Raw genomic sequence first — 14,642 nt, forward strand, 5'->3', positions numbered from 1 at the left:
TTCACTCATAATAGGAATGGATTGTATCATAGATCTCTTATACAACATTCAGTTGCTTGACTCAGCATCTTGAATTTCTCAAGCATGGGTTTGAAGGTTACTGATCTTAGACTGGATTCCCCTTTTACATAGACCTGAACTGTAGAATATGTGAATTAATGCCATCCTAGGTTGGGGGAATTTAAGATAACTGCTGTCCCATTGTAATACAAGAAATTTTGGAATATTACTTTTGACTGTCACCTCTATTTACATTCAAGTGGCCAACTATTAAAAGATGTAACAATTTTTTTTACACCCATACATATTCTGACCCTTTATTTTAAAAAGTCAGCTGTCTACCTTCTAATATGGAAAAATCACAAGGGAGGAAGTGGGCCAGCCAATAATGTGGCTGAAGTCTTCCCAACTTAAATCTTAGGTGCTGACAAGAGGTGAAAAATGTAGGAGAGCCTCATAAATGGAGGTCTAATGATCCATCTAGCTTGGAACCACCATGGGCACCAACATCCATGTCTAAAAAAACGTTCTTTCCAAATGCACCTCTACACTGGGTCCTAAAGCAATCCCAGAAGACTCAACTTCGTGCAAAGGAAGCTCCTCAACAGACAACAAATCGAGTGCCCCAAAATCACTCACGGGGGCCAAAACTCCCTAATAATTAAGTCCTCAGAGAACAAATGCTGAACGGCTTAGAATGGCGAGTCATGCATGGGTCTATTGACTGAGTCTCTGGTTGTTTACTTCCTCAATGTATGGTCTAAGGGGACATGTGTCCACCAAAATCCCACTGGTTCTCACCTGATTTTCTCTCACTTTAAACAATTTGAACAGTGTACAATTACATTCCAGGAGTCAGAGTATAAGTGCCCCTCATCTCTTGATCAATTACATTAACCTTAGGAGTATTGTAAAGGATTCTTGGCACTCTTGCTCAGTGAAAATTTTGACCCAATATGTCATTTTCTTTGCATTTCTAGGGGTCAAAAATGACACTAACCAGGCTGCTTTCCTGCCTCCTCCAGATTGGAGTTCCCGTCTCGATCTGGAACAGCTGCTGGGAGGAACATGCTGCTGGGCATCACCATCTCAGGGGTGGTCACCTGAGAAATAAGAGGCAGAGAAATGAGGAGAGTCAAATGGAGAGGAAAGAGACACAAAACAGGGAAATGTGTAAAAATTATTTAATAAGCAAAATTAGCCTTCACCAGTGTAAAGCTGGAAGTGTCACTTTTCATAGCTCACTGAAGATTCATGTTTATTAGACAAAGCTCACATCAGTCAAAAGTGTTTCTACGGTTACATTCTGGACATAATTAGCAGTGCACACTTGAAGAATAATCTTATTATTAATATTTTTCCTTTATGCAGAATTTTGACTTTGATCACTGACAATGTTTTGTCATGGGCTGTGAAACTTCTTGTGCAACCAATTAGGTAGATAAGTTGAAAGGCCCACCTTAAGCTGCTGAAAACATAATAAGGGCCCTAATTAAATCATACCTAGTAAAGTACACTGTAATCTTGAAGCAGGGAGCATTGTAGTACTGTTTTCAAAATGTATTCAGGCAAGAAGAGGAGGGGAATGAGAGCGAAGGAAAGGGTAAGAAGAAGAGAACAGAACAAAGAGAAGGCTAAGGACACGCAGACACATTGGCAGATCCTCCAGGAAACAACATTTTGTAACCCTTTAGAAGCTAGATCAAGTGCAAACGAGCATTTCTTATGACTCACTTCAGCCAGGATTTGCTTTGGAGTCTTTGCTCGAGGTACTCAGAATCATTGGGAAGCTCTGGCCAGTGTCCCAGCCACACAGGGTGCTTTGCACAGCATTCTATACCAGGGCAGCACCACCTTGACCGTGGCTATTGTTTACTAATACAGCAATTGCAGAATCAGCCTGGATCAAAAGAGCTGTAATTTTAGATCAGATCCTCAGACACTTCTCTAGGCTTCTCTGCCATCTGGCTGGAAGTTTGTCTACATAAGTTATCATTTACCCGACATTAATGTGATAAGCAGCCCTCAAATCCAACGTAAGGATAAAACGTTCTTGATTTAAACAGAATATCCCTTTGCCTGCTACAGGGTGGAAAGGTAGTAGGCGAAGATATTGCTACATGAATTAGAAATTATCTCCTGTTTGATGACAGCCTAAGAAATGAGCTGAACAGAAACTGGAGTCACACCCCTAGCCTTTCTACATGGCGTCCAGCCCTACCTGAAGGAGTTATCTTCCCATGAAACACAGGTATCTCAGGATCTTTACTTGCTGTTGCAAAGACTGGAACACCTATATTACTGTTCAAAATTAAGTATTTTAAATAAATTATTAATTTTTTAACGGTTTAAAGATCCTGGCCTTGCTCAAAATAGCTGCTGACATGTTCCCTAGAAACATCGTGACAGGCTCCAGTCCTAGGGGAAACCCACACAACGGTCCCCATAAACACCAAAAAGGGAACACCTCAATACCTTTCGGGGTACTAGAATAATTTCAGCAGTTCAGATGCTGATAAGGTGCAGAAATTAAGCAACAGGCGCTACGGAGAAGGGTTCTGAGAAAGCTCACGTTTATGAAGAGCAGGTGCAAGGCAGGTGAATGTGCGTGACACAGAATTCCTGCTCCCAGACATCTGCACCCTCACACAAAGCTCGTCGGCAGCTGGTTAAGGCTAGCTGTTGATGAATCGTTAGGAATGGAGCAGAGATTGCCAAACTCATTCCATCTATTTTCTTTTTAATAGAAAGCATTTCTGACCAGTGTGGTTGGGGAGTCCAGCGGGAATCCAAGAAGTGAAAGGTCACCGATTAATTTATAGTCTTCAGCCAAGGGGGAGCACGAGGTTGGGGGCAAGAGGGGGAGAAAGGGAAAGGAAAAAAGACTCCCCCCCACCTCCTTTCTCGGTTGTAGCTGCAGGATCAGTCCTTTCCAGGGATCTTTTGGAATTATGAAAAATGAATCATGAGAAATAAAAAAAAAAAGCCCTACAGAGTAAAAAAGAATAAAATTATCTAACACCTCAGCTGCACATCATTATAGAAAACTGTGGGCTTTTTATACGCATTACAGTAAGGCAGACATCCCCTCTAACAGACTCAGTACGACGGATCAGTAATTGTTTTCATACACTTTAATTAGAAAAACTCAGATGGCTATGAATAATAATGGAAAAGAGAGACTTTTGCACTTGAAAGGTTGAAGTCAATCAAGTGTGAATGACGGCAAAAAAAGAAAAAAAAAAGACACCAATTCATCAGCCCTCTGTTGTCTCGCCGCGACTTTAATCATAATTCCTGATTGGGATTCAAGAAGGCAGTAAGCAGAGGTTCTTTGTCTGCCTTCACCTTCCATCAATTAACTCTTCCCGAAATATAATCATCAACCTCACATGCTCCTCTGCATCTTAATCTGGGCCTCCAAACCTGTAAGTCTTGCCCCATATGTGTTTAAGTAATTACTTTTATCTACCTGCATCTTCTCATCTGTAGTGTCCTCAAATTCTCTGGGGGGAAAAAGGATTTGGTATATAAAATTTTGATGGGCAAGAAATTCCCAGGAGGCAAAGAGGAATCTCCCTAAAGGGAATCCTGAGGATCTAGAAAGTCTGATGGGGTGTATCTGCACATATGTCTCAACACAGAGATGGAGAATGGAAGCCTCCTTCCTGCACAGGCTACTGGAGGGCCCCAAGGCAGCCCTCAGACACTAAAGTTTCTGTGCCTTTGTTCACTTGTCTCTCTCCTCCTGCTTTCCAGAGCTTCTCACTCAAACTCTGCATGCTTTTTTTGTAAAGAGCCATAAATACAGTCCTGCCAACAGCTCACTGAGGAAAAGGAGAGTTGGCCAAAGGCAGAGTTCCTTCGACATCTCCCTTGGCATCCCCCTCACCCCCTTGTTTTCTGGTCCTCTATGACTACCAAGTGGCGTGGAAGGTTCAGACTCTCCTAGCCACACCTCTGATGGGTAGCTGAAAGTCACTGGGAAAGGCAGTCCCTCAGGTGTGCTGAGCACTGTTCTGTGAAGACCGTCCCTTTCGCTAGGTGCACTGGAGCATGTAGGTGTGTGAGAGGACACAACCTGACTGCAGCATAACCAGAACCATCCCAGATGTGCCCAAACCTCAGACAGCCTCAAATAACAGGATGGCACCACCTTCCCCTGCAGAGAAAACACATGCATGCATATGCTATATGCTCTCTTTCCTCCCTCCCTCCCTCCCTCCAATCTCCCTCTTCCTACTTCCACTCCAGATTCAAAAGCCAAACGAAAAGTTTCAGGTTTGCCAGATGACAACACAATTGGTACAAACAACTATACTTTCTCCATGTCACTATTCCATCCATGTAGATTGATTTTTCTCATAATCTATACATCCATCAACACTGAATATGTTAAATTATGTCCCAAATACTCTATGTATACAGGGGACCAGAGACTATTAAAACAGACTTTTTTTTTTTTTAGGTTATAGTATTTCACTGATAGATTTTGTGTGTGTGTGTTTTTAAATAATTTACTGTCAACTTAGCTAACATACTTTTAGCCTGGCCTTGGCCATGCAACAGGCAATTCCATGGTAATCTTCTAGATACCACATACGTTCCTGAGAGTCTTCAGAGTTGATGGGAATGCAGGAAAACATCACCTTTGGAACTGAGGTAGTGACAGAAAAGTGGCTGTGAAATCTTAAGTAAATAGGTCTCATATATACAAGAGAAATATGGAGTTCTGCTCTGATGCCAGAAATCTTGAAGTTGAGGCAATTCTCATAAACAACAATAGAAATAAAAGAGTTCCACACTGACACTGAAAGTCTTCAAGCTTAAGCAATTTCAAAACAACTTAGTTGTTGAGAAAGAAGGGCCTCAAGTGACTCTGCTTACCCATCCATTTGACCATCATTCACTAGATATCGTACAGGGTCCCTGTATTGCATGCCTGTTAAGATATGGTGAGACAAAGTCCCTGTGCCCAAGAAGCTCACAAGCCAGAATAAATAACCTTTCAGAGATCATAACCTTAGAAAATCTGAGGAAGGCTGCAGATGCCTAAAAACATACTTTCACACAGAAACTACTACAGATAATTTCAGAAAATCACAGGCTCCCTAGAGAAAAATCCATGGACTCAAGTTAACTGTCCTTGAACTACTAGGAGAGGTGACATGGATTCATAAATACCTAGTTCCCACTTCTGTTTGGCTCACCATTGTTTCGGATTATGACTTGATTCTTTTCAAAGCCCCAAGGACACTCCTTATAAAACCCAGAGGGTTGGATGTGGGTCTGGCTGCCACTATGACATTTGGGAGGGACCACCGGTGTTTATTGTTTCTCGGTAGAAGAAGCTAGAGTTATAAGGAGCTCTCTCGCTTCCTGCTTTCTCCAGATCATGGATGTGGAATGGCCAAATAAAGCACCCTGAACAGCCAAGGGGTATATACCATGCTAAGTTCTCAAGGGACTATCCATGCAAATTTACCACTCAAGGCCACCTTGTCTGACTTAGACCGATACAACCAACGTGTTCCACACGCTGGAAAGCAAAGATACTATCCCTACACCCTTGCCATTGCTCACCTAAGTAGGGGATCTTTCTAAAAGGTTCACTACTCCAAGTGAAAAAATACGTTTGACAAAACCTAGACTCCTAAGGAACCCTCAAATCTTTCACTTTTCAGTAAAAATCATTAGAATGAACCACCTCAGATAGGAGAAGGCAGGAAAGCCTCAGACACAGGCATTCCTGATGCAGACCTGGCCAGTCTCCACATTCTTGTAAGTAAGGAACTGCTTCTGTTAATACTGAAGTTCAAACCCAGATGTTTCAGGAGCTCAGCATTCTAGCTAGTGGCATGTCTGCAGGCTGCAGTGGGACTCAGGCGGCTCACTGCTCCTGCACCGGCCACCACGGGAGCCTGTCCACTGGTCTCTGCACTTCTGCAGCCAGCAATCCAGAGCACCTCCTGGCAGCAGGGCTTCAGAATTGTTCTCCTTTCCTTTACTCCCTCCCAAATGTGCCAAGCTGGGCACTGGCCCACAGAGGCTAGAGGGCCTTCTTTCTCTCTCTTTCTTGTTTCCTTTCTAAATTGTTTTCTATGTGGTTGTCTATCTTTGTGTGCGTGTGTGTGTGTGTGTGTGTGTGTGTGAACCTAAAACTCATGAGGAAAAACTGTAGGGCCATGTTCACATTCATGTGGGCCAGAAAATAACATAGCCATAACCAGAGTTTAAAAACTAAGAATAAGAAAGACAAAAATAAAAAGGTGACTAGAAGAACAGGAAACACAGGAATAGTTAACACACACACAGGGTGACAGAAAAGAAAGTTGAGAAGGAGAATGGATTGGAGAGAAAAGCTTCATTAGACTCACAGAGGCAAGCAGTGGCAGTATACCAAGGTCACTTCTAATTTAGACCATCTAATTGGCAAACAGGCTCCAAATGGCTATCATCTCACAGGGCTTGGAATTAATGAAGCCCGATTATTTTCATTACCTTCCTCTGAGATAGAGACAAAGTGAGAGAGCTGGTACCCAAGCAGGTGCAAAAGCCCCAGGGCTAGTGGCCACCCGCCGCCCCAGTTAGCGGGGGGCAGACAGCAAGCCTGTCCCAGAGGCCCATAGATGCACAGGGAGAAAAGAAGTCACAGTACACAAACTATTGCTCCTGAGTGGGGGGTGCAGAGGGCAGGGGAGGCAGGAAGGGAGGAGAGAGAAAAATGGGGTGCAGGGCCAGGAGCACAGAAGGGAAACCTGTGCACAAACAGAAAATACTGGATAACTAAGAACTACCAAAGGGAGATAAGATGAAGAGCTAGAGAAAAAGAAGTTCCTGGGCTGCTCAGGAGCCTATCCCCATCTCCACTATGAGGTCATATTGTGGTAAGCGACAAAGGAACAAAAACAATTTCCCCATATCAATGCTCCAGGAGCCCAGTGGTGTGTCCTGTTACTTAGAAGGACAGTGATCAATTAGCATAAGAGTATTGAAATGCATAGTAGGTGGTCTTTCCCATTCTTATGGAGGGGCCAGGAACATGTCCCCCCTCAGCCTCAACCCTCCTTCCCCCAAAAGAGTAGGAAAAGGAGGGTACAGAACAGGAGCTCCTACATCCCCTCCACCAATTTGAAATCTCTACCTTCTCTGTAAATAGGTGAGAGTTCTGTGGAGCCAACACTGGTAGCAGCCTGCTTGGTCAGGTCTGGAGGGGCACTTGTCTCAAAACCCTTAGGCTTTATAGATTTGCTTCTTTGATATGACGTGTATAAAAACACTCTTTGGAGGTCTGTTTCCAATAGGCCAAGCAGAATGAAGTGCTGCGGGTGCAGTTTCCATAGTGGAGAACCAGAGCTGCAATTGTTCCCAGTGGAGAATATTTTCAAGCCCCTTCATCGGTAAGGAGAAGGGGGCCCATGGAAGACACAGATATGAGATGCAGAGCATAAGCAAGCAGCTGTTACCATAGCAACAGACATATTAGACACTGCAGGTTCCTGAAAGCTGTCTGATAAGGTATTATTAAATGAAGCCTCCTCAAAACACTCTCCATTTACAACTGAACGGAAAGACATTGTGTAGAAAGTAATCTATTTCCATTTATCAGGGTGAAATTTACTTTTAGAAGAACTGAAACCCAATTCAAGCCAAATCTTGTGACCTTGGACCCAGACAGCAGAAAATGTTTATCCGAATTTATAGCTTTAGATACCCGGGACATACCCAACGTCTATCAAGAATTGTCTGTGTGGTAGATTTTGCCAGCTTTTCCTATTCTACAGCCAACTGCAGCTAATAGTCAAACCATTTGACAAGGAAGGAAAGTCACTCCTCTTACCACCATTCATCCTGGCCACTTGGGGACAAAGCAGACATAACTTTCTCCTTTTGGAGGATGAATGACTATACACTGGCCATTCCTTAATGATACGCTTTTGAAAACTGGAACTCTGGGGCACCTGGGTGGCTCAGTTGGTTAAGCTTCTGACTTCGGCTCAGGTCATGATCTCACACTGTGTGGGTTCGAGCCCCACGTCGTGCTCTGCTGACAGCTCAGAGCCTGGAGCCCGTTTCAGATTCTGTGTCTCCCTCTCTCTCTGCCTTTCCCTCACTCTCTCTCAAAAATAAACATTAAAAAAAAATTTTAAACTGGAGCTCTGATTTGAGGGACATTTCTCATCATGCTGTTTTCAGAGTTTCCTGTTCCAGTTGACCAGGAACAAACAAACATACAGTCAGAAAGTCCAACCAATGCCTTCCCATGGCCAATTTTTTAATAAATTTACAGTAAAATGCCCTCCAGGAGCATGATTGTCACCGCAGGCTTATTATAATCACTTGGTTATAAAACAATTACAAATTCCATTTTAACACCAAACTTTTCAGAGGAAGCACAGTGGTATCTATCTGTTTCGATTAAGGAGGGCAAACTTCAGTCCTCAAACAGGATTATGGATTCCCCCTAAGCTACAGCCACCAATTCTCCTCTAACCCTGATTGCTCATCTTTTCCTGCTGAACTAAAGGATCAAAGTGGAAATACTTCATCACCTCAATGCAAACCATCCTCAGAGCTTGAAAAACCAATTCAATACTGACAGCCAGGCAATAATAACTCCATCTTCTAATGCAGACAGAGGGTATTAAACCATCTTTACATATACCTTTAAGAGTAAAACCCTCATATGATTATATTTCTCATAACTTTCAACTTTGTTTCTGAATCCACTAACTTTCTCTTGCTGCTAGCAAAGTGACTTCCTATAATCAGAACCTTTCCCACAATTTGCACACTTTTCAGAAATGTCCACATTTCTAGTAAAAACAATCCCATTTATAATTGCACCAAAAATAATGAAGTACCTAGGAATATACTTAACCAAGAAGGTAAAAGTCCTGTACTCTGAAAACTTAAAACATTGATGAAAGAAACTGAAGACGACACCAAGAAATGGAAAGACATTCCATGCTCTTGGATTGGAAGAACAAATATTGTTAAAATGTCTATACTACTCAAAGTAATCTACAGATTTAATGCAATCCCTATCAAAATACCAACAACATTTTTCACAATCATAAAATTTGTATGGAATCACAAAAGACCCTGAATTGTCAAAGCAATTCTTGAAAAAGAACTGAAGATATCACAATTCCATACTTCAAGTTATAAGGCAAAGCAGTAGTAATCAAAGCAGTATGGTACTGGCACAAAAAGACACACAGTTCAATGAAACAGAATAGAAAACCCAGAAATGAACCCACAGTTATATGATCAATTAATCTTTGACAAAGGAGAAAAGAATATATAATGGGAAAAGACAGTCTCTTCAACAAATGATGATGGGAAAGCTGGGCAGCAACATGCAAAAGAATGAAAATGGATCGCTTCCTTACACCATACAAACATTAAATCCAAAATGGATGAAAGACCTAAATGTGAGAACTGAAACCATAAAAATTATTTAAGAGAGCACAGGCAGTAATTTCTCTAACATTGGCTATAGCTGCATTTTTCTAGATATGTCTCCCGAGGCAGGGGAAATAAAAGACAAAATAAACTCTTGGGACTACATCGAAATGAAAGGCTTCACTTCCTTCCAGTGAAGGAACAAAACTAAAAAGACAGCCTACTAAATGGGAGGAGATATTTGCAAATGATATATCCAATGAAGGGTTAGTATCCAAAATATGTACAGAACTTATATAACCTAAACCCCCCCCCCCCCAAAATAAACCAATTAAAAAATGGGCAGAAGACATGAACAAACACTTCTCCCAAAGAGATACAGATGGCTAACAGACACATGAAAAGATGTTCAGCACCACTCATTGCCAGGGAAATGCAAATTAAAATTAAAATGAGATACCACCTCACACCTCCTAGAATGGCTACAATCAAAAACACAAGGAACAGCAAGTGTTGGCGAGGACATGGAGAAAAAGGAAAACTCAGGCACTGTTGGTGGGAATGCAAACTGGTATCGTCACTGTGGAAAACAGTATGGAGGTTTCTCAAAAAGTTAAAAATAGAATTACCCTATGATCCAGTAGTCATACTACTGGGTGTTTACCCAAAGAATACAAAAACACTAATTGGAAAGGATATAAGTATCCTTATGTTTATTCCAGCATTATTTGCAATAGCCAGACTATGGAAGCAGCCTAAGTGTCCACTGATTGATGAATGGATAAAGAAGATGTGGTATATGTACACAATGGAGTATTCAGCCATATAAAAAAAAAAAAAAAACCGAAATGTTGCCATTTGCACCAACATGGATGGGTCTAGAAAGTGTAATGCTAAGCAAAATAAGTCAGAGAAAGACAAATACCACATGATTTCACTCATCTGTGGAATTTAAGAAACACAACAGATAAACAAAGGTGTGGGGGGAGGGGGGGGAGGGAGGCAATCCAAGAAAAAGACTCTTAACTATAGAGACCAAACTGATGGTTACCAGAGGGGAGGTGGGGGGATGGGGGAAATAGATGAAGGGAATTAAGAATACATTTATCATGATGAGCACTGAATAAAGTATACAACTGTTGAATTGCTATACTGTACACCTGAAACTAATATAACAATGTTAACTATAGTGGAATTAAAAAAAAGAACTTAAAAAAAACTCTACATTTCTATAGAAAAAAATCTCCATTGTCTGCTGTGGGGAGATAAGGTACACAGGGGTTTCAGTACAAAGTACCAAGTACAACCCTTTTAGGGATCATGCTTCTCCTATATAATTATGTTGTCAGGGATTCTTCTAGAACAGGGTTTATAAACCTGGTTCCATGTATAAATTTTAAGGTATTCTTATGCTCCCTGGCAGTATACACAGTTTTGTATATGCAGAATACTCAATGGTGGTTTTAACAGTGGTTGTCTAACTTTACTGTGCATAGAATAACCCAGTAAGGCTACAGAATCACTTTTATTGGAGTCTCTAAAAAGGTCGAGAATCACTGCTGAGAAGGTGCTAGTTAGTGAGTAACATCCAGAAATATCTTAGGGATTGGTACCCCAGGAACACAGTAGTTACATGTTGTCCTTGAAGACTCCGTTGGTAAATGAAGAAGATTCATAATGACCACCAGACTCACTTATGTGAAATGCACCTCACTTTCACTGTTATAAAAATATGACAAACAATGGATATTTGAAATATAATTTATATTATAGTCCCTAGGGATGTATAAAGGAAACCTACTGTTTAATGTAAACCAGTCATACAGATTATTATAGGCTCATATTTTCTAGACCAGACTTATATCAAATAGGAAAAATTATCACCTGAGGAGAAGAAAGATGCCATTAAGTACTAAAAATGCTTCCCATATCACTTTCTGTTCCTTCAGGCTCTTATGGTTCCAGGCCATCAGTGGGAAGTGTGGTGAGGCCTGAGAAAATCCCCTTTTTATTTCCAAGGCTGGTGAGAATGCCAATACCTGTAACACAGAAACCTACCCATCCAAAAAAAACGGTCTCCACTCACAGAGAATCTTTACACAGTGTTCACCAGTCTATCTGAAAACACCCACAGAAAGGGAATTTATACTTGAAAGATCTCTGAGATGAAACTTATGCTGGGTCACCTTCAAGTTTCCTATTGGCTGCTAAAGTTCTCTTGATGCATTAATTATATGTTCCCCACGACTAAACATCACTTAGAACATTATTCATTCATCTTGCATAACCAAATGGAATAGGAAATGCCTAGAGGTTATATGTTTGTAACCTGCACGTTATAACATGGAATTCTGAACCGACTACCTCCCTGGGAATCTGTACATGAAAAGGCCATCAAATTAACCTATTACTCCACTGTTGAAATAAGTTAGAGGTGAGAATAATTCTCTTTGGTAGTTTTTCCTCTAGTAATCAGGAATGGGCTTGCACAGCAGCCCCATCACAGATAGAAAAGCAGGATATTAGTATCACCTGTGGAATTTGGAAAGTTTTCACATTACAATTAAATCTTTATGCTAACCTTTTGGGCCGAGCTACAGTAGCCACTTAGAGCCATGCTTTTAAAACCTGCAGGTGTAGCAACAGCGTGTTGAAAATGCAAAGCCCTCGTCCATGAGTCAACACATGCTATCCCACTGACCATTCTCCTGCTCCGAGAATTCAGATATTGGCTTGAGAAGTGCCCACATTACAGGGTCACACCCCTAGAGCTGGAAAATGTGGGTTCAAATTTCAACCCTACCACTTACAAGTGGCATCAAGTCAGTTAAACTATCTGAGCCTCAGTTTCCTCAGCTGTTAATGTGAACATGTCCAACTCTTTATTTTTTAAACAAGGCTGTTGTGAGGATGAAATGAGACTAGAACATGACCAACCTAGAACATGACCAACTTATTGAAGGTTTGCAGAGTCTAAATAACAATATCTTTATGTAAGTGGTTAGCTAATCTCTGCATCAGACCAGGAGGGAGGATAATAAGGGAAGGTGGAGAAACACATACATATTCAATGCTTTGGGCTACAGTCACACCATGGTCGTACCCAGTCGAAGAACAGAGGTCTAGGGCCATTTTTGATATTTCCAACTCTACACTGGCTTTCTCACCCAACAAAACAGAATCTCCTCCATGTTACTGCATCACCTTTGACCTCAGGAAAGAGAAGCCACAGGTCTTGCTGCCGGCTGCCTTACCGTCATAATGAGTTTCTCCACGCAGTCAGGTGCCACGCTGTGGAGGTGGGTGAGGTGCAGCTGGAGGTGGATCTTGTTGTTGAGCATGTCCTGGCACAGGGGGCAACGCAGCATGGGCTGCACAGAGTGCTGCGTCATGGCGTGCACCCGGAGGCGGTTGACGTCGGCATTGCTGTACTTGCAGTAGGGACACTGGTACATCTGTGGGGGATACATCCACCCCTCTGGCTGAATCTTCAGTTCCCACCAGTGCCTGTGTCTGCCCCAAGCCCACCCACCCCAAAGTGTGTTCCCCACTGGTGTCTAGAATGCTCTCCCCCTCCCCCAACCAGCAGAGCCCCTTCCCGTCTCACCTGCTCTGATTTGGTCTCCTCTGTTGTTTTAGGTCGCTTTGAAGAAAGAGGAGATTCTGAGCTACCTGTGAAGGAGATGCGTTTGGAGGTCGCGGGAGAATCTGTCAGCTCCTTCTCTGCTTGGCTGGACGATGCTGGAAGGAAAAGCAGAAGATGCGATACAGCAGCCAGACCAGGCCAGCTCCCAGAGGGTTTGTGTTGGGTGAAAATCAACATTCATTTATAGCACAGGATTTTCTTGAAACACCAAAACTCAAGTAGGATGAGCATCCGGACTGACTTATCAAGCACACTGGAAAAGAAGCAAGTGTTCCTTTTTCCCCCATGAATTTGTCACTACTTTAACAACTGAATGCTGAGGGAAAAAAAAATATGGACTAAAAGGCTCTGAGTTGGATTAAGCTAAATTCGGTGTATTCTGACTTCCCCCCAATCAAGACACAATCTGCTGGCCTATGGGGGCAGTTGGGTTGAGAGTGGGTAGGGAGTCTTACCAAATGGCTAGTCAACCTGAGTACCCAGACACACACTGCTTTCACAGAAGTCCTCAACTATGTGAGCTCAACTTTATTTTCCCAGCTCTTGGAATCACAGCACAGCACATCACAGGAGACAAAACACACGTGACCTGAGAAAGGTTCACATGGATATCCGCATATAAATACTTGGGGGGAAAAATCAAGTTTGAGTTTAGCAACCTGCTTTTGGGGAAAAAGTAATTGAGGAGTGAAAGACGTAGGGCACGAATCCAACATATAATCTAGCCAATGCTCCAGACACAAGCGTTTACTCTGAGTAGGTGGTAAGAGGGAAAGTCTCCTCTCTGCTTGCCCAAACCACGCCCCATTTCACCAAAAAAACAACCAAAACATTAATTAATGAGGAGAGTCACATGAGACTTAAGAAGCAAACAGTAGGTACAGAAATGTGGGTGGAAGGAGTTCTCTGAAATACAGAAAAGGATCTGGAAGAATTTGATGAGAAAACCACTGGGTTAAAGGTTTAACAAGGATCAGCAGTGCTTCTCCAGCGTAAACACAAATCCCACCAGGAGTGGATGTGGTCATTCCGAAACCTGGTCAGTATCTAAGGATGGTTCTCTCACTTGTGAACACACAACTTCCTTTTTCAGAATTTTGCTACGAATGATTTTTAAAATTCTGAAAATGGTCGGGAGAAATATATACCCATTCCCCTCATTGAAAAAGAATTTGACTTGCTATTGTGGTCCTTGGTTTAGAAAGCCTAATTTTTACTCTTAAGTGCAAATGCTGTCCGTATCACCCAGTCTAGTTACCTAGCTTGTGTTTCTACTTTAGGCTCAGCTTTGAAATTTGTTCTGATGTGGATACTAAGATGCTCTCATTATAGATGTGCTTTTTAATAAACAATTTTAGAAAATCAATTTTATTCATTAAAATCATAAGGCCACAAATAATTTTGAAGAAAGAATTGCTAAATGCAGGAAATATTCCAGGAAGTTGATGCTCTTCCCAGAATGCACATCTTGTGACCTTTAAACTCCAGTATCTTGGTAACCTGGTCTGCGTAAGTTTGTAGGGCATCTATTATTTAAAAAGTACAAGGACAAGCATTTTATACACAGACCCCTCCTCCTCCCAACACA

The 14,642-nt window shown here is 41.9% G+C and overlaps 1 protein-coding gene across 8 annotated transcripts in view; it reads right to left on the bottom strand.

Annotated features, from left to right (window-relative positions):
* The window catches only part of ZFHX3 (zinc finger homeobox 3), a 249,841-nt gene that overhangs the window by 15,356 nt on the left and 219,843 nt on the right, over nt 1-14,642 (bottom strand). For all 8 annotated transcript variants that reach the window (XR_007147319.1, XM_047835197.1, XM_047835199.1 and 5 more), the window contains 3 exons: nt 13,016-13,149; nt 12,663-12,863; nt 1,001-1,103 (listed from right to left, as the gene is read on the bottom strand). Coding sequence is in view for 7 of the 8 variants with exons in the window: in XM_047835197.1 (XP_047691153.1) it covers nt 1,001-1,103; nt 12,663-12,863; nt 13,016-13,149 (438 nt within the window). In the remaining variant the exon portion in view is untranslated. The remainder of the gene's footprint in view (nt 1-1,000; nt 1,104-12,662; nt 12,864-13,015; nt 13,150-14,642) is intronic.

This window comes from Prionailurus viverrinus, chromosome E2, assembly GCF_022837055.1.
Source record: "Prionailurus viverrinus isolate Anna chromosome E2, UM_Priviv_1.0, whole genome shotgun sequence".
NCBI lineage: Eukaryota > Metazoa > Chordata > Mammalia > Carnivora > Felidae > Prionailurus > Prionailurus viverrinus.